The sequence below is a fragment of the Cynocephalus volans genome, chromosome 10 (assembly GCF_027409185.1).
Source record: "Cynocephalus volans isolate mCynVol1 chromosome 10, mCynVol1.pri, whole genome shotgun sequence".
Classification (NCBI taxonomy): Eukaryota; Metazoa; Chordata; class Mammalia; order Dermoptera; family Cynocephalidae; genus Cynocephalus; species Cynocephalus volans.
In genome coordinates, this window is record NC_084469.1 from 60,531,012 (window position 1) to 60,556,061 (window position 25,050).

Genomic DNA, 25,050 nt, shown 5'->3' on the forward strand with positions numbered 1-25,050 from the left:
CTTCCACCTTTCAGGTGGAGAAACATAGGCACAGAAAGCTTAAATACCTTGCCCACAGTCAGCCACAGGTTAAATGGTAGAACTGGGATTTGAGGTGTGCGGTCTAGCTCCAGAGTCTGGGCTTCTATCTGTTAGGATATACTGCTTCTCGGCCTCTCATGATGAGACTAATATATACACCACTGAGGCTCCTTTCTAGAGCTGTGGCTAGGCTCTGGAGTGACAGCACAGGAAGCCATGTCATGGGATGCCTGGTGTCTGGCTGGTACGCAGTAAGTTGCAGCTATGATCAGAATTGCTCTTCATGTGGGGCAGGATGAGGCTGTTTCTCTCTATCCCAGAATGCTGGTGACCATGTCGAGTTCCTCCCAGGCTTGCTGACCAGCTAGGGGCAGTGTGACAGTAGGGAAGCAGGAGGGAGAGAGATGGAGGGTAACGGTCAGAGGAACAGGAGGGCGACTGTTATTTTGATATCATTCTCCAGTGAGCCACATGTCAGAGGTTGAAGCAGGGAGAAAGAGGTACGTGGACCCTGCTCCCGGCATCCTGGAGGGGCTGTCTATGTGGAGAGGTTGATGTGTCCTCCCAGAGCACTGACCAGCAGGAGAACGGTGAGGAGCAGGGCCAGGATGTGGGGCGCCTGGGGAGGGGCGGTGGCCGTAGCAGTGGTGAAGGTCTGGGTCATTGTGTCCTTGTTGCAGAGGTGCCCTTCACAGCAGGAGCCCTGGAGGTCGATGGCTGTCCAGGGACTGGTGGTGCCCACGGTGGTGCAGGAGGGCCGGTGGCAGGTTCTGATGTACACAGGGACTGAGAAATTTCCTGCGGGTGGGGATAGGAGGGGAAGAGCGGAGAGATCAGAACTGAGGGAGGCAGCTGCACCTGAACCTCCACCTTAGAGGCCAGGGCCGTGCCTCTTCTCTCAGATTCGAGCCACATCTCCCTGTCTGATGCCTCTACCCTCAGGCCTGCCCCTCCTCCACGTTCCTTGCCCAGGTCCTTCCGTCCTTACAGCCCCTCACCAACTGTCATTCGGCCATTGCCCTGGAAGCAGACACTCTGGTCCTGGTGGCACTGGACCCGTCGGGACTTATTGGGGGCGCAGTCCTCCGGGTGGACCCCCGCGCAGGCGTAGCACTCGGTGCCGCTGAGTGTCGGCGGGTCGGGCGCTGGCAAGAGAGCGCACGCACACTCAGGTAATGGTTCCCGGGCACGGTCGTGCGGCTGCACCCTGCACCAGGACGCCGTCCTAGCCTGGCCTCGGGGCTGGCATCCCAGAGCGCTCGGGAGAAGGCGCTCAGCGGAGGCCACGCCCCCTGCCTGCCCGGGCCCCGCCCAGCCCAGCGCCCCAGCACACCTGGGCTCAGGTTGGGGATGCTGTCATGGGTCGTGAGGTTGGCGTTGCACAAGTCAGTGGCGCAGCCGCGCACCACCGAGTAGTCAGGCGGCAGCGCGTCCTGGTTCGCCTGCATCTGGCCCGTAGGCGGGCCCGTCCAGCAGCCCTTCTGTACCACGGTCACCGGCGCGCGGTACCCTGGGGGCGGGAGGGAAGGGGACCTCGTCTGCCGCCTCCCTCCGATCTTCTTCCGCTAGTCTCAGCTCTCTCCTCCCTCCTTCGACTCCTCTCGCGCGATCACCTGCTCCTCCTCACCCTCTCCTCCCTCGCGTCCAGACCTTTCCTCCCCGCACTCTTGTCTCCCACCCCTCTTCCTCCTTCCTGCCCCTCTCCCACCTCCTCTTCCCGTTTCGCCATTGTCTTCTCCCTCCACCCCCACCTCTTGTTCCTCATCCATTCTTTTCTTTCTCTCCCTCCTCCTCCTCTCTTCTTCCACCTCTCTATTGGTCTATTGTTATGCTTTCTCTCTGCTTCTACCAAATTCCCCTCCCTTTCTCTCTCCTCCCCTCTTCTCCCTCCCTAAACTCTGATTCCTGTCCCTCTCCCCCATCCCTTCCTCTTCGGCACATCCGCCTCCTCACCAGTGTCCAGGGACAGGACAGCCTCAAAGCATGCTTGAGGACAGGAGATGTTGGAGAACTTCATAGCACTGAGGTCAAAGGGGCCAAAGTAGACGTGCTCAAAGCTGTAGCACTGCAGCGCTTGGGACCCTGAGGAGAGGGGCATGGGCCAGGTCAGCAGGACCAGGGCTGAGCCTGTCCTAGGAACTCAGGGGTCCACCCTGCAGATAATGGCCACACTGGCCACATGGGCCAGGCCACTCTGCTCTGAGAGAAGCTGGGCCTTGTTGCCTTGCGAGAAACAGGATCGGCTACTGCTGCTGGTCATGGCTGCGTCTATCTCACGGCAGAGTAATGACCTCTGCAGCTGCCCTTCCAGTTTTTTTCCTCTAGGCTGTTCCAGATCTCCACCCTCATCCAGGAAGCCCTCTACGACTTAGATAAGGCGGTAGGAAGTGATTCACTCTTGCTCTTGCTCTGCCCATCCTTCCCCACAGTGACCTCATGGCTTACAGTGGCACTAAAAGACCACCAGTGGAAAACAAACACTCCAATACATGCAGAGCAATGTACAGTCTTGTACTACAGATGCACAAACACAGCCAGCCCCAGCTGTATGTATGATAATAACAACACAGAAAGGAACCCAGAGCACAGGAAATCATAGCCAGAGAGAGAAAAATATGAACCCAGGAATCACAGACACAAACATATAGAGAGACCACAATTATGCAAAGGTAGAGATATGCAAAAATGAGACCACAAAAACATACAGTTTGAAATCGTATGTGGATACAAAATACATCAAGAAATGTGACGCAGATACACAGACAGAAAAACAAATATGAAAATACCAAAACACATATACACAGAGATAAACATAGGCTTGCAAAACCACAGAGATTCACAAACACCAAGACAGACACATACGCAAAATTACACACACGTCTTTTTTACAAAGAGGAGCTCAGAGATAAACAGACCCACACAGCATTTGTTCAAAAACCCAGATATCAAAACCTGATACAGAGGAACACACATGAGCACAGAGACCAACGAGGACACACTGACACAGTGACACACACGGAAACCAAACTCCCCCATGGGTAAGCAGACACACCCAAACTTAATGTGTGCAGGAATAGTTTCCTTCTTACTTCTCTGATTTTCTGTCTTTGTAGCCACTTATATTCTGAAATGAGTGTGTCCCTGTCCTAATGGGGAGAGAGGTTGCCTGAAGATGAGGCCAAGGTCCCTGCCAGTTCGGGGGAGAGCGCTGAGGGCTCCCCAGAAGTACCCTTGAGTGGGGGGAGGGTGGGCAAGGAGGATAAGAAAGGCTAGAGCGGCAAGAAGAGTGACATCAGAGCAAATGCCTGGTGGCGGAAGAACAGAGGAGAGGAGGAGAAATGAAGAGGACATCGTCTCCAGGTCTCTCCCCCACCAAGACTCAGGAGTCTGAGCCCCCCCCCCAGACCTGGGAGTCCAGACCCCCAGCCCCTTCTTACTATTGGCCTCAGAAGTTTGGGTACCTGTTAGGCAGAGCACAGCCCCAAAGAAGCACAGCAGAATGGCTCTGGTGACCCTCATTGCCAGAGTGTGGAGCTGAGACCAGGCACCTAGGACAGCTCATCCCGCTTTGATTTGCTGCCCAGCTGGTTTTCCCTGCTGAGCCCTAGGCATCCAGACTACCCAGCCTGGTCAGGATTCCTCCACCCCCACCCTCTCTCACGTGAACTGGTCTCCTCCCAGGTAATCATGATGGGGCCAGGATGAGTCCTGGGGATCTGAGCTCCTGAGTCTGAGAGAGAAGGGGCTGGAGGCCTATAACCCTTAATTTGGGGGGAATTTGTGTTTTGCTGGCTCTGGTCCTACCCTCACCCTGAACTGTGTTCTAGTCTGAGGTTGGCACATTTAGCCTCTCCTATTCTCCCACCCCAACACATGCCATCCACACACTAGACACACACAGCCTCCAATCCTGGGGCCACATCTACAGACCCAAAGACCCACACATCATCATCTTCTCTGACCCTCAGCCACCCATTCTCAGTCTCAAGCACCTCCCTGTCTCCCAGCTCCAGTCCAATTAAGTTGATCTAGTGCACTTCTTCCCCATCAGGCTGTGCACTCCTCGGGGGTCCCTGAGGATGTTTGTGATACTGTATGAATGAATGAATAAATCGACGAATGAACTTACAAACCAAGAGGCATCAGGAGAAAGACAAAGAGAAAGAGGGAAGAGACAAAGAGAGAAACAGTGACACACACACACACACACAGATATCCAGAGAGGTGGGTACACATGAGATGCAGAAAGACAGACACAACCCAGTGTGGACAGAAGCAAAGTAGACACACAGACAAACCCAGAGGTGAAGATGAATACCCTGATGGACGGGACATGCCCACAAAAGGTGTTTAATAAGTGTTTATTAAATGAGTGAAATAAAAACATCATAGAGACAGAGACACAGCAAACAACCCGAGGGACATCCTGATTCCCGAGGACAAAGACCCATGTGGACATTCAGACACCAAGCAGATGAGCACATCCAGATGGATGACCCAGTAGGTGGTTCGGGTTTGGGCAGAGACCCCAGGCCAGCACCTCCCGACCTGTCTCACTTCTTGCTTGGAGATGCTGCCTGTCTGGATCACACCCATCCACTGTGCCAGGTAGGGTGGGCACCAGCATGTGCAGAGACCTAGAATCACAGACCCAGAGCTGGAGGAGATAGAGTTAACACAATGGGGGTGACCAATGAGGTCTTAATTGTCCCCTCAGCTTGACTAAACTTTACACAATGTTCTTTATAACTCTAGACCCTTGACCTCCATTTTTTTAGAGCACTTACTATAGAAAACTTGCAATTGCAAATTCTTTCTCTGCCCCTTAGAAACATAGGTAAATCTTCTCCTGGCCTCTTGCCAGCTTTGCAACCCAGGAATGTCATTATGAGGACTTGGGAGCCTCCCTGTGAAATGTAATCATGAAGGGAGATGGGCACCCTTATCTCTCAGTCTCTATGGGAGGGCAGGAGCCCAACTTTAATAAGTGACATTAGCAAACACACAAGGCCAAATCACAGAAGAAACTTCCACAAGGTCAGAAATAACTCCATGTGCTGGACGCATCTGATTAACTAACCTCCATCTGTCATCCTCCAGCACTTTTCTACTACCTCACCCAGAGCTTTAAAACCCTCCCACCTTTTGTTTCAGTGGAGTTGAGTTCAGTCTCTTTCCCCTATTGCAATAATCTTGAATAAAGTCTCCTTTGCCTGTTTAACTTTGTCCAGTCCAGTTTTTCTTTGAAAATAGACCCGGGCAGAGACTCCCTTGCCCTCATCTTGCCAAATCTCTGCCCCTCCCATCAGACCTCACTTCCCAGAACCTGTTTTGCACCCCGATTACTCTTCCTGCTTCCCTTTTTCCCTCGCAGGTTCTGTGTTGGGGGGGAAGTCCAGACAGACACATGGTGGAGCTTAGGACCTTTGGAGAATGGAGTCTGGCTAGGAAGGAGGCTGGATTTTCTGAAGTCTCCATGGAAGATGGAGGCATTGGGAGTATTCTCAGTGGTTCACAGTGTCAGGGATTGAGGTTTACGAGAAGGTTGACCAGCCTGATGTTGTGTGTGTGTGTGTGTGTGTGTGTGTGTGTGTGTGTGTGTGTGTGTGTGTGTGTGTGTGTGTGTGTGTGTGTGTGTGTGTGATTTTGACTCTTCAAGTACCTTCGGAGACTTCAAGGTACCAGGTAGGAAGCTCTCCATTACAGGAGGTAATCAAGTGGAGACCCAGTGGCCATTACTAGGGATTTGGGTGGGGCTCTTGCATCCACAGAGGGTTACACAATATGAATTCTGAGTTGCTTATGAACCTAGAGTTTTTCTTTTTGTAACCACTTTTTAGTACAGGTTGAGTATCCCTTATTCAAAATGCTTGGGACCAGAAGTGTTTTGGATTTCAGAATTTTTTGGATTTTTGAATATTTGCAGAATACACACTAGTTGAGCATCCCTAATCCAAAAATCTGAAATCTGAAATACTCCAATGAGCATTTCCCTTGAGCATCATGTCAGCACTCAAATAGTCTTGGATTTTGAAGCATTTTGGATTTTCTGATTAGGTATGCTCAACTTGTAATTAAACTTTAGTAATTAAGGAATTAATTATTTGGGAGATTGGGCAAAATTGAGGATGTTTTGTGGTACCCATTAAGGTGCTATTTTAAAAACTTTTTATTGTAGAAATTTTCAAATACATGCAAATGTATAGAGAATAATGTACCTGTCACCCAGACTTAGCAATTATTAACATATCACCAATCTTGTTTTATCCCTTCTGCCTTTAGTGCTTGTCAGGGCGTTAGGAGTACTGAACTGGATTCCTGCATTATTTTGCCCAAAATAAAATTTCACTTAAAAAACCATTTAAAAGAAGTTATTTTTCAAGGTGTAACTTTAGCTTATATTCTAACACATAAATCTTCATTAATGTCATGAACAACATCTAAGAGTGTCCCCTACCTCAAAAAGAATTCTTAGTGGTCTCACACCACCAAATCAACTTTCCCTTTGCATATTGAACAATTTCAGATTTACTTCTGACAAATATGTTTTCATATATTCCTACATTTATTAGAAGCGGAAAAGTAGTTGTCGAGTGCTTGAATGATATTTTAAAAATCAGTGGTGTTCAAAGAAATTTTTGCTGCATCATTTATTACACAGTTTTAAAAATGTGCAGAATAAGGATTTACACCTCCAGGAAGAGCGCAGGAAAACACATCAGGAGGTGCTGACCTCACTCCAAAGACCTGCCTTTTGGAGCATCCATCTGGGTGTCCTGATCTGCCTGGTGTCTGAGTATCCACACAAGTGTGTTGAATGCATTAGAATTTTGAATGCTTAGAATATTTTCAAGGATCTTCTGCTGCATTCCGTAAGATTCCATATGTGTTTTCATTTTCATGCCCATTTGCAAATACCTAGCCTTTCAAATTATGTTTTACCAGATTTTTTTTGGTAAGCAGTTCACTAAATGTGCATACCATCAGTCTCTGGTTGTGTCATTTGCTGGACAAAATCCCCCAAAGTGTTTATATGTAGAAATAGGTGTAACCTGGAAATGTAGAAATAATTGTTAACTGACTTATTAACTACCAACAAATAGTGGAGAAATATTTAGTATTTCTTGTTTTATTTGAAATGATTTCATTAATCAAACATGTCATAATCATAATGATTTTTTAAAAATGTTATCCCCTAAGTAATGTGTAACATCACTTGCTTCCGATCTTCATGTTCTGCATAAATGTTCTTCCATACATTACCAGAATTGTGAAATTTTCTTCTGGAACTCTAGTCATTGCCTCGCCAAAAATTGAATCATGCATACTACGTGCCAATATTTTCTTTTATTTTTATATACACTCTGCCTGCAGCATCAATATTTCTTTCTCAAATTAGATCTTAATTTTTTTTAACAGTTCAATAATGTTGAATCTATTACATTATTGGGTCGCCAATATCCAGAACTTTCGATCTTGCAAAACTGAAACTCTATACCTATTAAACAACTCCCCTTTCTCTCATCTCCCCTCCCACAACCCCTGGCAACCACCATTCTACTTTGTTTCTGTGCATTTGACTACTCTAGATACCTCATATAAGTGGAATCATACAGTATCTGTCCCTTTGTGACTGGTTTATTTTACTTAGCACAATTTTCTCAAGGTGCATTCATGTTGTAGCATATGTCAGAAATTCCTTTCTTTTAAAGGTTGAATAGTATCCCATTGATGGATATACCACTTTTGCTTATCTATTCATCCGTCGATAGACACTCGGGTTACTTTCACATTTTAGCTATTGTGAGTAATGCTGCTCTGAATATGGGTGTACAGATATCTGTTTGGGACCGTGGTTTGAATTCTTCTGGATATATGCTAAACCTGATCTTCATTTTGAATATTGCACACTATTGTGGATGTGTTCCTCTCCTCATTTTCAAATCAGTTGTGATCGACGCTGCTCATCTGTGCTGTCACAGGCTGGACTTTACCGGGAGGCAGAGTAGGATCTTGGAACCAACAGCTACGGAATGAGAGCGAGGGAAGATGGATTGAGCAGAGGAAGAAGTTGGGCTGTAATTCAGTCCCAACAAAGGGTTCAGCGCACCTCAGGGCGAGCTCTGGTGCTGGGCTTGTGCGAGGTAATGCCCAAGGGAGCGGACAGAAGCAGCTGAGAGAATCCTTCATTCCTGAAGAGATCTTGGTAGCAAATCACAGCACCCACCACGTTGTACTTATTCCTTTTCTTTAGTGTGTTTTGTCCACCTCCAGAGTTTGAAATAAAGGTAATTACAGGATCCTTTGAGATGAAATAAAGCTACCTGGATCTGATCATCTATTCCCCATTTGGGAGGATCTGTATGAAACAACTTTTCTGTCTGCTGTAACTGTCTCTCAGAAGTTAAAGTTTCTTATTTAAAGGGAATAACTTTTAAGAGTTTAAATGTAACAGTTTAATATCTGAGCACTCAAATTTTAAGAGGGTAATATTCAAATTAGATGTCTGGATAACCTGGATTAGCAAAAAAGAGTATTTAGTTAAAGCATTATTTATTTCCTCATTCTTTTTTTTTTTTTTTTTTTAAGATGACCGGTAAGGGGATCTCAACCCTTGGCTTGGTGTTGTCAGCACCACGCTCAGCCAGTGAGCAAACCAGCCATCCCTATATAGGATCCGAACCCCGTGGCCTTGGTGTTGTCAGCACCACACTCTCCTGAGTGTGCAACAGGCCAGCCCTTCTTTGTTTCCTCATTCTTCCAGTCACTTTTTGAAAAATTTCCTTCCTGGTTTACATGAAGGTGGAAGGAAAATTTATGTTCTGTTCTGCTCAATAATTAGTGGATCTATGCTGCATTCTGCCAAAATAGCAGCTGTGTATGCTGGATATTAATCCCTTGTCAGATGTATAGATTGCAAATATTTTCTCCCATTCTGTAGGTTGTCTTTTCACTCTGTTGACTGTTTTCTTTGCTGTGCAGAAGTTATTAGTTTGATAAATCCTGTTTGTTGATTTTTTTCTTTTGTTGCTTGTACTTTTGCAGTCTTATTCATAAAGTCTTTGCCCAATCCTACTTCCCAAAGTGTTTCCCCTATGTTTTCATTTAATAGTTTTATAGTTTCAGGTCTTATACTTAAGTCTTTAATCCATTTTGAGTTGATTTTGGTATATGGTGAGAGGTGCAGGTCTAGTTTCATTCCTCTGCATATGGATGTCCAGTTTTTCCAGCACCATTTATTGAAGAGGCAGTTTTTTTCCCCAATGTTTGTGTTGCCTTTATCAAAGATCAGTTGGCTGTAAGTTTGTGGGTTGATTTCTGAGTTCTCTATTCTGTTTCATTGGTCCAAGTGTCTATTTTTATGCCAGTACTATGCTTTTTTGGTTACTGTAGCTTTGTAGTATAGTTTAAAGTCAGGTAGTGTTATGGCTCCAGCTTTATTATTTATTTTTTGCTCAGGACTGCTTTGGCTATTCAGGGTCTTTTGTTCTTTTATATGAATGCTAGGACTGTTTTTTCCATTTCTGTGAACAATGTTGTTGATTAATAATATTCATACAAGGGCCTCAAACACCTACACACTAAAAAACCACATAACCCAATTTAAAAATGGGCAAATGAGCTGAATAGACATTTTTTTCAAGGAAGACATACAATGTCCAGCAGGTACTTGAAAAAATAATCAACATCACTAATCATCAAGGAAATGCAAATTAAAACCACATTGAGATACCATCTCACTCCAGTTAGACTGGCTATATTGAAATGACTGAGAATAACAAATGCTGGTGAGGATGCAGAGAGGGGAACCCTCCTACACTGTTTTCTAGGACTATAAATTAGTACAGCCACAATGGAAAACAGCATGATGATTTCTCAAACAACTACAGATAGATTTGCCATATGATCCAGCAATCCCACTTCTGGGTATATACCCAAAGGAATGGAAACCGTCATGTCAAAGGGATACTCCTGCACGCCCATGTTCATCACAGCTCTATTTACGATAGCCAAGAGTTGGAACCAACGTAAATGTCCATCGACAGATGACTGGATAAGGAAAACGTGGTATATATACACAATGGAATACTACTCAGCTATAAAAAAGAATGAAATTCTGCCATTTGCAGTGACATGGATGAGCTTGGAGAAAATTACGTTAAGGGAAATAAGCCAGGCACAGAGGGAAAAACACTGCATGTCCTCACTCATAAGTGGGAGCTAAGAGAGAAAGAAGGAAGGAAAGAAAGACCACAGTGGTGCATTGGACTTGTAGAGGGAGAGAACAGGACTAAGGTTGCTGGGGTAGGTGGGTAGGGGGAGGAGGGTTGGGGGGTAGTTGGGTGGGGGACACACAGAATAATTGCAGTTTGAGGTGGTGGGCATGATAGCATTGATGTAATCATCATGTCTTGTGTCCAGGTGCTGATGGTCAGCCTGGTGCCCCATGAACATGTATAATCAATATAAATAAATAAATAAAAATAAATAAATAAAAACAAAACAAAATAGCAGCTGTGGAATTTTTTTTCTTGCTACCTTATTTTTCTCAAAAAATTATTCAGTGATCTAATTAGCTTCATAAAAACTTCCCATTTTTTGGTTCTGATTGTTTTCCTTCGTGATAGATGTCAAATAGGGTCAGTATTTACCTTAACATAATATGTAGGTATTAAATTTTAATAATAGTTTAAAGTCATTAAATTTTAATAATAGTTTATTTTTATGCTGATGAAATTTCTAAAGCAATAATATGTAACTACTATAATAATATCATTAGACTATTACATAACACTCTTTAATTTTAATTTTTAATTTTTAATACTTTTAATCCACATTCTTTGTGGATTTTTAAATGGTAACTGGATATTAGTTATTATATAGGGATTCATGCCAAGTGAAAGGACTGGTAGATTTAAATTTGGAATTTAACAATTCCAGTCTGGCACAGTAAATAATTAGCTGAAAATATAAACTGCATTATGGAATATCGAATGCAGCCAATGTGCAGATGCAAATAGGAATTTTTTAAAAAGATGCTACACATATCAGGTGGAAAAGCAGCTCCTTGTTTAGAAGCACAGGTTATTTTAGATAATATGAGTTGAGCAAGGACTTTCCATTTCCAAGCTGATGTCTCCTTACTAAGCGGAAGTGGAATGGTAGCTACCAACCCTGTCGGAACAAGAAACTTTACTGCCATCTGCTGGAACATGGTTGCAATAAAGTATGAATCAAACTGCAATTAGCAAAGGAGTAACAAAATACACAAAAATTTCCAAAAATTTGTTTTCAAAATAATAAAGATGTTTGTGATGTGAATGACACCTCCTTAGGTATAGAGCCTCTTATGTTCCCAAAACGAACAACTGTACATGGTGACAGTAGAAAGGCACACACAGATGGTGGGGGCAGGACTGGCTCATGACAAAGTAGAACACAGTAGAAGGTGTTGTAGGAGGAGCAGGACCTGAGAATTTGGTAGGAGTGCATTTTAGGACCTTCCAAAAGAATGGTTGGGGTCAGGGGGAGGCAAATCACAGTGGCAGGTGCTGTTTGAAGATCATCAGATGTGGGCCAGGAGATCCAGGCTCAACCCTGCATTCATGTGTCCTTGAGAGTTCCTCTCCCTCCCTGAGCTTCCTTTGTTCCTTCTGGATGTGTGTGTGGCGGGGTGGGGGTGGGGGGTGCAGGTGTTGCTGCATTCTGGAAGCCCTGCCCTCTGACCTCCCAAGTATCCGAGGACTGGAGAGACTGGGGTCTCCAGGAATGGGTCAGTATTATTGCATATCTATCAGAGTCTAATCCAGAAAGAATGCTTCATCTATTTCCATTTGGTTCCTGATGCTATCTTTTTTTTTTTTTTTTTAAGAAAATGTAATTTTATCAGTATTATTTTTTACATTCTAGGATGATGTTGCGGAGCAGTTGGGAAGGAGGGGGAGAGGGGAAAGGGGAAGGAAGTGTGATGGAAGAAAGAGGAAGGAGGAGGGGTGGGATTGAGGCCTGCGTCACCCCCCTCATTCCCACAGGGGAGATGGGGGTGGGGCTTCCAGCGGTGGCTTTGTCATTGCTGGGCTGGGTGCAGATGTCAGGGGGGTGTGGCAAAAGCCCTCGCCCCCCACCTTGATGGTATCTTTTGAATCATTAAGTTTGATGTTGAGTAAAATTTTTTTGTCTATTTTGTCAGTTCTCAATGTGTCAATACATTAGTCAGCAGTAAAGAAGCCAGTTTGTGGGGTAAACACATGGAAAAAATGATGGGATATACATGTGGATAGTCTGAATATCACTGAGTTCAAGCAATCTCAAGATATCTGGTAGTTGAAACAAAGTTTGGTAGTTCTTCCTTTTTCCTTTTTGCATTGGATGATCTGTAGAAAACTTAAATATGTGGGGTATCTTGAAAAATCTAAGTTATAGATTATTCATTAATCAGGAATGATCTGGGGTTGGCTGGTTAGGTTGGAGCGTGGTGTTGTAACCAGGGTCAAGGGTTTGGATTCTCATACTGGCCAGCTGCCAAAAAAAAAAAAGAAAAAGGAATGATCTCAGTGGCACAGAGGAACCCTTAAATACAACTCCTAGATCCTTAGTGGCCAAATATAGGATAATATTGTAAATGTAGAATTAGTCCAAAAAGAAATATATGATATTTTAACAGAAAAAAATATTTTAGAAAATTGTAGTAAACATGAAAAAGGGCAGCAGGCCCCCCAAAGCATGATCAAACATACTTTCTTTGGCAGCATTTGTGTAGTTTATAAGCTTTAAGAGCTTATAAGTTTATAAGCTTATAAACTTTTTATGCTTATAAGTTTATAAACTGTTTATAAGTTTATAAACTTTTTATAAGTTTACAAACTGGTTATAAGTTTATAAACTTTTTATAAGTTTACAAACTGGTTATAAGTTTATAAACTTTTATAAGTTTATGAACTTTAAAATATATTCATAAAGAATTATTAAATATTCTCTTTTTGCTGAACAAAGCTCTAAAGGGGTGAATATTTTGAATCAGCTTAGCATAAGCAATGTTTCATACATTAGCTTTGAAATATGGGATGATAGGGAACAGCAGAGAATCATTCTATCATGAAAATAAAGGCTATTTTCCTAAATTTTTTAAAAGTTGCCAAAGAGTTGAAAAATTAGTTCATTGATCATCAAATATGCCTATCATCTAGATCAAAATTGTTAACATTTGCCATATTTGCTTATTTTATCTATATTTATGTATCTGTTGGCTTCTGCTGCATAACAACCATGAACAAAATTTAGTGGCTTAAAACAAGCATTTTATTTATCTCCAAATTCTGTGTTTCCTGGGTCGTTCTTCTGGTATGGGCTGTCTTGACTGATCTTTGCTGGGTTTTGTCATGTGCCTGTGGTCAGTTGGTGGGTTGGATGATGGCTGAATGACCTAGAATGGTCTCTCTTACAAGACTGGCACTTGGCTGGCTGTCAGCCAGGCCTCAGCTCTTCACATGGCTAGTTTATACTCTTAATATGGGAGTTGCAAAATTCCAAAGGGAAGCAAGAAAAGAGCAACCCACAATAAGCAAGTGTTTTTCATGCCTCTGCTTATGTTATGTTTGCTAATGTCCCACTGGCCAGAGCAAGTCACCAGGATAGTCCAGAGTCAGTGTGGAAGGGCATCAATGAAGGGTGTGGATAGAGGGAAGGAAATAACTTGTAGTTATTTTTTTTTTTGTCTGTCTTGTCTATCTATCTACCTACTACTATCTATTGTCTATCTTTCCATCTATCCATCATCTTTATATTGCTGTTGAACCATTAAAAGCCAGTTGCAGATATTATTTGCTTCGCTCCTAAATATAAATACTGGAGTAAGAAAGATCCCCCAATTCGATTCTTCCTTTCCCTTCTTCACAGACTATTTTTTAAATTTGTTTTTTTTGAATTGAAACATAATTGATTATACATATTTCACAGACTTTTTTTTTTTTTTTTAAAGATGACCAGTAAGGGGATCTTAACCGTTGTCTTGGTGTTGTCAGCACCACGCTCTCCCAAGTGAGCCATGGGCTGGCCCTCTTTCACAGACTACTTTTAAAGGGCTAAATGATTTGAACCTCTGTCATTCATCTTGCATTCACACAATAATTGTGACAGTGATGAAGAACATACAGAGGAAGACCTACAAGGCTACCTGGTAAAGATATTATTTAAAAACATGAACTTTTATCAACAAGGAAGCTGTAGGTTTGAGTTACAACATTAAACCAGACTCCTTGGAGACTATTTTATTTGCATGATCAGGATAAAAGCACACCCACATAGGCTTAGATGGTAAGCTAAATCCTGCTTTCACTTTTAGTTCCTGTACCAGTATTTCAGATATTTGTGATGCAGCATCCTGTAATATCCATTGGCTCAACGCATATACTACATTCAGGAAGACAAGACACTATCCCAACCCTGAGATGGTCTCTTAACTGAGCCTTTGCACAAGGTCAGATGATGGTGCTGGTAATCAGTGCAGGCAAGAAAGGCACATGCATATCTGGAGTAATTATTCACTACTGTAAGGATACTAAGAATACTATAAGGATAAATTCCTGTACCATTCAGGAGATGTCTTATGTAATTAACTTGCTATTAGATAGCTAGCTGGTCTTGAGAAATAGTTCCATACCAAGTGCTCAGGGCCAGGTTCTCCTGCTAGCAGGTTGAGTACTCAGCAGTGGCAGTAGCTTGGTTGCTTTTGGTGACAGGGAGCCTATGTTGTGGGACACAGGCATAGCTTTCATCCTTGCCATCATGGCCACTCTGCTCACGAGACCATTGTACCAGCATGGAGATGGCTGAGGAGGTAGACTGGCTGACTTTCATAGGATGAATCATCCTGTCCACTGTTGCTAAGAGCTTCCTACGTGGTGAATTATTTTTAGTAGAAATTAGGATGAGACACAAATATGCATGCTCTTTGCATGTGCTCCCATATGTTTACCCACATACTTCTTCCTCAGACCTACTTGCCCCTTAGCTTCCAGTCTGATTTCTTCCAAGCTCCTAACCAACCAGGAAACCATGTGCCACTTCCCCAGAGCCCATATATATCTGTACATCAGGCCACATCTCCCTCCAAATGAAGTGAAGAGCTCTGATCACAGCTCTGTCAACAGAAGGATTTTCCTTCACCACTGTCTGTAGGACTCTGAGTGGTGATCCTGTAATAAGGCAGCAATTCAGGTTCAGATCCCAGAATATATCATGCTGATACATCTGTGAACAAGATCTTTTCTTCCTCAGTCAGTTTTCTATAGGAAATCCCACATGAGGTCATAAATTTGAATTGAGGGAACAGTACAGCTTCCTCTTCTGAAAACAACCCTCTTATCTTGTGTTCCTCACAGAGAAAATTATTAGGGAGTACAATTCCAGGAAAGCTGGAGTAAAGGAGAAGCATAGTGTGGTAGGGAAAGAAGGAGAGCTTGTATAAAGTTGTCTTACTGAGCTGGCCACTGCTTGCTAATCAAGTGTGGTCAATTGCTTAATTTTGCACTTCAGGACCATCTATTGACCTGAGGAAAGGAAGAGAGAATAATTTATCCACTGGCTCCTATCACCTATTCATAAAAGGTTTATTCCAGACAGTATGAACTCTGCTGTACTTCCAGGTTGTATATAAATCAGAGTATAATGGGTTCTGTGAAGTCTCACGCATCAGCATCAACAGGGAAGTCCTTGAGAAAATGGGTTGAAGTAAATAATAAGCATAAATTAATGAAATAGAAAACACTGATGCAACAGAGAGGCTAACCACCAACAACTGCTTATTGGAAGTGTTCCACTTATGAGATGATTAATAAAAAAGAGAAAAGGCGAAAAGAAATAATGTTAAGAAAGGAAAAGACCACAGAAATAGAAGATAAGTTTTGAATTGAGGCAAGAAGCACCCAGTGAGGGAATGAGGTCAGTCATAGTTGTTGCTTGTGCCCATGTAGAATTGGTCTGAGTTCACGACAGAATGGTCGCTGTGGCAGTCAATCAAGAGAAACAAGTTTCCAAAGGTCCCAGGCACAGGTAAGCCTGAGAGGGATCTGAAGTGGCACAGAAAATGTGTCTGAACTCTTCCCTAACTAAACTCTTTTACACAATTATCTGAGCCTGGTGAAGATTAGAATTTAAATTCGAAACTACTGTTATCACTAATGGCTGTCTATTAGATGTTTCTGTTTCTTCTTGTCAATTCTTTAAGTTACAGCTTTCTAGGAAATTGACCATTTCATGTTTTTAAACATGTACTCCAATTCAAAAAATTTTCTCTCCATCTGTTTAGTTCTGTTTTTATTCATTAGAGTTTTGTAGTTTTCCTCATAGATTTTGGACATAGTTTGTTAGATTTACACCTAACTATTTCATTTTTTGGGGGGGGGTGCTATCATTAGTGGTATTATATTTTTAATTTAAAATTCCTATATACCAATTGTTGTTGGTATATAGGAAAGTGATTGACTTTTCTATATTAACCTTATATCATGAAACCTTGTTATAATTGATTATTAGTTCCAGGAGTTTGTGTTTGTGTGTGTATTCTTTCAGACTTTCTACATAGATTATCATGTCATCTGTAAATAAAAATAGTTTTATTTCTTCTTTCCCAATCAGTACACTGTTTACTTCCTTTTCTCCTTTTATTGCTTTAGTTAGGACCTCCAGGATGATGCTGAAAAGGAGTGGTGAGAGGGGCATCTTTACCTTTTTCCTTATCTCAGCAGGAAGGCTTCTAGTTTCTCACCATTAAGTATGATGTGAGATTCAGGTTTTTTGTAGAAATTCTTTATCAAGTTGAGGAAATTCCTCTCTATTCCTAGTTTACTGAGTTTTTATAATGAGTAAGTATTGGATTTTGTCAAATGCTTTTTTCTGCATCTATTGATACAATCATGTGATTTTCTTCTTTAGCTTGATGTTATGACAAATTACATTAATTGGTTTTCGAACGCTGAACTAGTCTTGCATACCTGGAAAAATCCCATCTGATAGTGTGTAATTCGTTTAATACATTGTTGGATTCGACTTGCTAATATTTTGTGGAGGATTTTTTGCATCTATGTTCATGAGAGATATTGATCTGAAGTTTTCTGTTTAACTTTTTTAAATAATATCTATCTCTTTGTTAAATTTCTCATTCAGATCATGAGTTGCTTTTCTGATTTTGTTGACTTGTTTGTCTGTATTCTCTTGTATCTCAGTTAGTATCCTTAAGATTATTAATTTGAATTCTTTTTGGGCAAGTCAGCAATTTCTTATTCTTTGACATCAGTCACTGGATCATTATTTTGTTTCTTTGGTGGTGTCACATTTCCTTGTTTTTTCATGTTTCTTGTTCCCCTGCATTGATATCTCTGCATCTGGTGGAACAGTCACCTCCTTGAGTTTTGTAGAGTGGCTTGTGTGGGGAAAGACTTTCACCTGCAAACTCATCCTAGAGTGTTGATTGAGTAGGGTACATTGGCTTTGTTCTGAATGGGTGCAGTAGTGTAGACTCTGTGTGTTTCTTCAGCTATAAGCCACACTTGCTATTTCTGTGAGTGTCACAGTGGCCTAGGCTTTGGAGATTAGTGGTGGCAGTGGCACAGCTTTGCTGGAGTTAGGTTCACTGGTTTGGTTCTCAGGCCAGGGGTGTGTGTATGCACAGTGTGGATCAGTCATCTTGGGAGCTGGCTCACTGGGGATGGAGTTTCTGGGTTGATTCTTGTGTTGGGGGTAAGGGTGTGGGGCACGTCAAGAGTCCCTGAGACTGGTTCGCCAGTGGCAGGGTCTATGTGCTGATTCTCTGACCAGAGGCAGGCCTGCCTGGTGCATGTCAGAAGGGCTGTTTCTCACTTGGATGGGTGGGCATGCAAGGGCTCAAAGACTTAGAAGCAGGTCCACCAGAAGCCTGATAGCTGGGCTGTTTTTCTGAGCTGGGAGCATAGGCATACTTTGGCTCGGCTAGCTGGGTGAGGGCCTTCCAGGGGTCAGTTTGCTGTCCCACTTCTTGGGACCATATGTGAGGAGATGCTTTAATCAGCAGTTCAGCAATGAATCTGCCAAGGACAGGGCTGCTGAGATGCTTCTTGGGTGGTGGGTGATGTGAGGTAGGCCTGCTGAGAGAGGGCCTGGGCCAACCGTTTCTCAGGCAGTGGGTGATGAGGTCAAAAGGTGGGACTGTTGGGGGCAAAACCATCTGGTTGCTTCTCAGGGAAGGTGCAGATGCACTTTAGTTCTGCAGGCTGGGGGCATGTTCCTTAGGGTAGAGACCCATGAGCTATTTTTCTGGGTTGGGGTCTGGGCACACATAATTCAGCTGACTGACAGTGAAGGTAGGTTGTCTGCCAGTCATTTCTTGTCAGGGTCACAGGGGGATGGCAGTTCAGCCAGCCTGGGATGGACTTCTCCAATGTGCAGGACTGGGGTCACAGCTGTTCCTGGACCCAGGCTCTAAGTCACTGGGACCAGGGATTGCAGCCACTCACTTGAGTGCATTAGGATCAAGGCACAGCCTTAAGGTTGGGGAATCACAGTGGTTACTGGCCCCCATGACAGGGCATGCTCCCGCAGTGGCTCTGGTTTCAAGACGGCACCATACTGCATCAGCCTGGGTCATGAGGGTGGGGATGAGAAGTGAACAATGTGTGCTGCTGTTCTGCAGTGATGCAGTACATGAATTCTAGGCGGCTCCTTACATTTGGCTCTGGGCTTGCAAGGGCTGTGGAGTCCTGTAGCAGGAACTGCAGGTCTCTGTGGTGAGGATGGAGGTTAGTGCAAGCTCTCTGCCTACCTTTTCTCTTCAAGGGAAACTCCTTCCTGTGCCAACCCTGGTGACTGAAACTTGGTGGCTGAGGCTGTGTGCCTCTCTCTCCTCCCTATGCTGCCGCCATGGACTTTTGTGCTCCATGGGGATCTCGTCAGTGTCCTGCTACACTCTTGTGCTCTCCCTTAGATGATCCTGTCAACATTTAGTTGCCTATTAGTTGTTCTGGTCCTTTTCTGTGGGAGGGGCATGCACCAGGCACCTCTAATCAGCCATCTTGCCCCCATCAGACCAACATCTTATTAGTATTTGTGTATAAACCTGATCAATGTTTCCAAAAACAGCCACAGTCAAGACTAACTAAAACCACATCAAAACTATCCTGAACTTGGAAGTCTAGGCAGTAGGTTTTTGCTTTTAATGTTGAGTGAGCAGAGATGTCCGGTATTACAAACTTTCATTTCTGTTATGTAATATTTTGCTGAATTCTTAATAATTCCAGTTATTATTTTGCTTTCTTAGTTTCCTAGAAAATGTAAGCATAATAATGATGAGTTACTTTCTTTATATGTTTATTTTTTCCTCAATGAAGAAAACCATTATTGCTTTTATTGTAAGCTTACACATGGGAGCTTATTAAAAATTCAAGTGGAACATAAAAATATAAAGTGAAAACATCTTAAAGCACACCTCCTTGTGATAATTTTTAGTATTTCATAACCATCTTCTGACACATATATGTAAATAACAGAGATGTATGTATGTATGTATTTTATACTTTTAAAAAGCATCATTTTTACATTGCTTGCCTATTACTTTCACCTCTGCACACACCTTCACAAACCCTCACATGTAGAACAATGTTAAAAACCTGGTGTCCAGATCCCACATCTTTCTCCATGTTCATATAATCATACACATTTAGACATAGACACAGTTGCCTTCAGTTCCTATTTTATCAGAATCATTAATAATTTCATCACAGAATATTTATAACTAAAGAGGAATATATAAAAAATACCAGTGTACTGTGTGTAACTGCAATCCAGTTTAAGAAACAGAATACACTTGAATCCCTTTGCAAACTTATCTCTTCCTTTTCCTTGTCTCTGAAGTTACCACACTCCTGAATTTTATTTACCATATCCTTGTTTTTATTATGTACCACTTATGCATAAAAAATATCATTTATTTTGCTGCTTCTAAAAATTTTATCAATGTATATTTGCTTCTTCTAAAAATATACTGCATGTATATTTCTCTATTTGTTCATTATATTTGTTAGATTCAGTAATTGTCACTGCTGGGTAGTATTCCACAATATAGGTACCCCACACCTAATTTATCCATCCTGTTTTTTGATGGGTATGTTTATTTCTAGATTCGTTTGCTACTGCAATAATATTAGTTACATAAATGCCTAGTTTTGTATATTTAGATATAACAAAATGTGTTAATTATCACATATCCAAATAAGACAGGTAGTTTTCTGATAGACTAATTATGTAGTCTCAAAAAGGTTCCTTGCCTTGCATGGCCTATAATCTAGAACATCTGATTCCCTAATTCTGGGCACTGCTCCAATCCACCTGCCATTATAAGTGGAAAGCTATTCCCTCAATCCAGGATTTGCCAAAGTTATCTACTCAAGTCCCCTTAATATCACAGAAGAGTGGGAGCCTACATCAGGCACTCCATGATTGGATGTATTTTGCTTTCTTCTTTCTTTCTAAAAGTTATGCTGTTTTGCATTCTTTTTCATAAAATATCTTGGATTAATTATAAAATTTCTAAATCATTTGGCAGATAAAAAGCATCTTAAATTTGACGCTCCAAAAAGATGTAATAACACTACTCTATAGATAATGCGACTGTGACTTATTGTCACTCAATCCCAACACATAGTCACGATTTCCCATATAGTGGTCGCTAGTCAGATAATCAAATTCACACACACGGAGGTAGACAACACTGAACTGTTTTTCAATCCCAGCTGGATAGTAATCCACTTTCATAATCACCAAGGTATGCACACAAAAGAAAAGCCTATCAAAAAAACCATCTCACAAACAGTAAGTCATCTTCGGTTACTGATATTAACAGAAACAATCTTACAGACCCCTCACATCTTTCAATCCCACAATATCCATTCATGACCACTTATTGTTGTCTTCCTCCGTGGCATATAATCTGTAACACGGACTGCCTCACACCTAGGGAAATAGACACACAGGTAGAAACTCAGAAACTATCCTGTGAACACAAACAGGTCCACACAGGGTCTCAGACACCCAATCGGACCCACAACTCACTCAAGGTGAGACACACCCATCTGTTCAACTTCCAGACACTGCTCCAGGAGGTCGTAGCCAGGTAAACTGGTGGTTTCCACTCAGGCCATTCCCACGGACTTTACCCAGGGTGTACCTGCTCACTCAGGTCTAAGTCCTCAGACACCCCCATCTCCGCCCGCTTTGGTCTCCAGAACGCATTCAATTGGCCTTTGCTGAGGACCTTTTAATTCGCTCTCTGCCACACCAAAGGTGACTGAACCGCCAGCCCAGCCCAAGCCGGGAACTACTCCCTCCCTCCGGGTCGGTTCGGAAAATGCATCTTTGAAAGGCAGGGCCGACTTGCATGCTGGGAGCATTCCTGCAGCCCCGCCAACTTCCGGGGATTCGCGAGCTCAGGACTACATTTCCCAGAAGTCTCCGAGACACAGGTCTTTAGAGGTGGGCGGGTTTGCCTGCGGAGAGCACTTTTTATGACCCCGCTCCCAGCCTCCAAGGATTTCCCGGCTTTACTTCCCAGAAGCCTCTGGATCCAAACTAACCTTGGTCTCTGGGTCCCGTACTAGTGTCCTCGAAGCGCTTGGCACTGCGTGGTGAGTTGGTCGCGTCCGTAGAAGTAATCAGCGCCGGATCAGGCTGGGGAGCTCAGCGGACTTTATCGGAGCCCGATTCGAACCTGCAGTGAGGGTGGGGGTGACATCGTGGTCGCTGGAGGTGAGGAGGCCCGGATAGCGGACAGGGTGTGTCGTGTTTGGAGCCTCAAGACTGTGTTTGCGTGGGCAGCTGAGGGGATGGTGTGTAATAGACGGCGTGACAAGGCTGGAGTGTGTCTCAGGGAGGGTGAGTGCGGTTGGGAATGTGTGACGGGGTTTGGAGGTGTGGTTTGCTTTGGGCGTGTGCTCTAGTTTACCTCTGGGCTGTCTTTGGGCCTGCCACAGTTAAATGACCGCAGAAAAGAAGTCTATTAAACCGTAGAACGACAGTTTCAAGCAGGAAGGATGAGAATTTTAGATCTGGAAGTGTCCCCATGACAGGCTTCTAAGAAGACCTGATGGGTAGGTTCTAGAAGTAGGATTCCTAGAATGGGTGTCTCTAGGAGCTCTTTGGGGGCCAACGACATGTTTCAGAGCCATGCAACCAGACCTCTGTCTCCAAGGATCGCTGTCAACAGCCTCCCTTTTAATCCCATTTGGTTATGTGTGGATGAAGGCAGGTATAACATTGTCAAGCATGAGTTGTTTCAGGTCTAGCTTTGTGTAGCTTGTGAGAGGCCATAGAGTGTGTTTTGTTTCTGTTTTTTCTTTTAAAATTAAATCTGTTTGTGCTCCGAGAAATACTGGTATCTTATGAGTCCCCCTTTTCCTCCCGTACTGCCAGATTCCCTAAGAAGGACCTTGAGGAAGAGGAAAGAATTTTGGGGTATTTAGAAATCAAGGTTCAGGTGAGTCTATGTTTCTTTTTTATTCATACAATTACTTTTGCTTCTAGGTCATGAGAACATTTGCTTTTCTTGGCCTGAAATATCTTGACTAGTAATGTCTATCCTGGGTCTTTGTTCTGGTGAATACCCACCATGCTGATGCATCCTTCTTCCCGGTGACCTCCTATTGTCCTTCTCACTTATGAGACATCTTTTCATATGGCAAATTGTTCAAATCCTCCAGTGCATTCTGATGATATAGAAATACACCTACTAAAGATTAGAGGTAGAGTTTTGTTCTAGACTGTGATTACTTGAGGAGATTAGTATTTACGTGGTGCGATTTATTTTTTATCTTTTCCATAGTCATGATTTTAAAGCAAGGCAAGGTAGGAGGGCTTTTAAAGCAAAGCAAGGTTTCAACCAATAAATGACAATGTCATCTGCTTTGTGAGGCTTTTAGGAGTGGAAACGTGATTGAACTGTGAGCATACGGTTTGTGGTTTGCACAGAGAAGGGCAGGGAGTTTCAGGTAATCTTTAGGTAGAAATCTGTAACATTGCCAAGGATGAGTTGTTTCGGGTCCAGTTTTGTGTGACCTGTGAGAGGCAGTACTGTGTTGTGATTAAGAGTAGTGCTTTGCATCTGGAATATCTGGATTCAAATCCTGGCTCTGCCTGTTATTAGCTATGTGAGCTTCCAGGCAATTGACTTGAGCTCTCTGTGCCACATCTATAAAATCAGGGCAAGGTAATATCTACCTAATGGGAGAGTGACGTAAGATTAGTTAATATGTATAAAGCTCCTTAGAATTGTGCTTGCCTCATGATATGGGCTTACTAAATATTAAGAGTTGCTATTATGTGGTGTTTCTGGCTCATTCCCTATCAACTTTTTATAGAAGAGGAGCAACAGAAATATGAAATTGATTGAGATGAGATCTTGCAAGTCAAAAAGAGTCAGCAGAAAAAAAAAAAAAAAAATCAGATGCTCAGGTGGTCTAGGACTGGAAATCTTGACCTAAAGTTTTCTTATTCCATTAATGAGCTTCCAGGTAACCATAAGTCCCTCGAAATTGAGACCAATTTTTGTAAATATTTGTAAATGTGGTTTTTAAAAAAAATTATTTTGTGTGTATGTTTCTCTTTTTTATTATTTTTGTTCCTTTAAATGTAAGTAGGCAAAATGTCTATAATTTCATGAGATTATCAAAAGTATATGTGACCCAAAGAGATCTAACTCCCTTGGTTTGGAACACAAAGATCTAACTCCATTGGTTTGGAACAAAGACTAACAAAATAGCTGGGAAGCAGCTTGTACAAAATAAGCGTCCAGTAAAATGGAAATAGTTGAGTAAGTTGCAGTATATCCTGTGATGGAATAATATGCACCTAACAAAAATTATGTTTATAAGGAATCAAAAGAAGGAAAAATGTAGAAGATATAATATTAAGCAATCATAGTTATGACTAAAAATACTCAATATTATGGTATACGAGTTTCCTTCAAAAAGTTCATGGAAAGATTTGCATTATCCTTTAATTTTATTTTTCCATGAACTTTTTGAGGTACACTCTTATATGATTCCCATCTAATATGACAGGGTTTTGAAAGACATTTTTCAAGGATTGTATCCCGAATGTTATTTTAATTGGTCATTCAGTGAAGAATTAGAGAGGTGCAGCCACACTTACTGAGCATCTCTTCTGCACCAAATACTGTTCTGTTCATGCATATGTATTTTCTTCCTCAGACTTTGAAGGTACCTAATTCTTGTTGACTCACAGGAGAATCTTGACAGTGAAAGTGTCATGTTGTATTGATGAACAGCAGCTACAAGATGTTCAAGAGCTGGTAGGTATCATTTGTTTCATGGCCACTGATTTTCAGTGTTGGTCCTGCTTGTTCAGTTTTCTTAATGACTGAAATATACCCTTCCCCATCATTAAATTTTTTACATTTGGAAATGTCTATATTTCTGATTATGGAATTAATGTAAGGTTTTTATATAGAAATTTTTTACAAAGACTTTTTTACGTAGACATTACTTTTAGTTGAATATCCTTGTATATACATCTTGTGTGCTTCTTTAGCTATTTCTTAAGGATATATTTCTAGAAGTAGAATTTTGGGTAAAACTTTGCCCCCAAATGCAAGACCCTGTGATAATCCTCGGGGGGGGGGGGATGTAATGCAATGACTAAAAGACATACTTATTACCTTGAAGACAAAGAAGACAAAATATGCATAGGAATAGGTGTACCAGCCAGCAACAAAAGGTAATAGGCAACCAAGGTGACCTGCCTTAGGAACCATAGGAAGGGAATTATAGGCATTACTTTTACTTTTGGGTAATGACCAACTTTGTGGAGGTAAATGGAATTTATTTCATAAGCTTTATACTTTCTTGTTTTTATTCTCCTAATGGTAGTTGCAAAGTGAGACTAATAGGATCAGGTGATTCAGTAGTTATCTGAAGGGTATTATGTCCAAGACAGGTTCAGATGCAAAATAAACCCATCTGTCAAGAAGACATGAGAGGAAGCAGGATA

General features: G+C 42.4%; 2 protein-coding genes across 3 annotated transcripts in view; one reads left to right on the forward strand and one right to left on the reverse strand.

Annotated features, from left to right (window-relative positions):
- Positions 1-21,875, reverse strand: LYPD5 (LY6/PLAUR domain containing 5). Of its 2 annotated transcripts, XM_063109092.1 has the most exons (5): positions 21,621-21,875; positions 1,975-2,103; positions 1,355-1,531; positions 1,020-1,166; positions 1-819 (listed from the first exon to the last, which is right to left on the reverse strand). In XM_063109092.1, exons 2-5 carry the CDS (start codon positions 2,036-2,038, stop codon positions 560-562), a joined length of 648 nt encoding a protein of 215 aa, XP_062965162.1. In that variant the 5' UTR covers positions 2,039-2,103; positions 21,621-21,875; the 3' UTR covers positions 1-559. The 2 variants fall into 2 exon arrangements, with proteins under 2 accessions (XP_062965162.1, XP_062965161.1); XM_063109091.1 differs by lacking the exon at positions 21,621-21,875 and having other exon boundaries at positions 1,975-2,161.
- Positions 21,556-25,050, forward strand: part of ZNF283 (zinc finger protein 283) — a 26,706-nt gene continuing 23,211 nt past the window's right edge. The window contains exons 1-3 of the mRNA XM_063109086.1: positions 21,556-21,792; positions 22,456-22,519; positions 24,252-24,352. Coding sequence (XP_062965156.1) covers positions 24,321-24,352 — 32 coding nt within the window. The 5' untranslated portion in view covers positions 21,556-21,792; positions 22,456-22,519; positions 24,252-24,320. The remainder of the gene's footprint in view (positions 21,793-22,455; positions 22,520-24,251; positions 24,353-25,050) is intronic.

What these genes read in the sequence shown, in the direction of transcription:
- LYPD5 (XM_063109091.1), bottom strand. Translation starts at nt 2,119, where the DNA reads ATGCCCCTCTCCTCAGGGTCCCAAGCGCTGCAGTGCTACAGCTTTGAG. An exon ending in TGTCCTGTCCCTGGACACTG is followed by an intron (nt 1,532 to 1,974) that starts GTGAGGAGGCGG and finishes TCCCGCCCCCAG; the next exon opens with GGTACCGCGCGCCGGTGACC. An exon ending in CATCCCCAACCTGAGCCCAG is followed by an intron (nt 1,167 to 1,354) that starts GTGTGCTGGGGC and finishes CTCTCTTGCCAG; the next exon opens with CGCCCGACCCGCCGACACTC.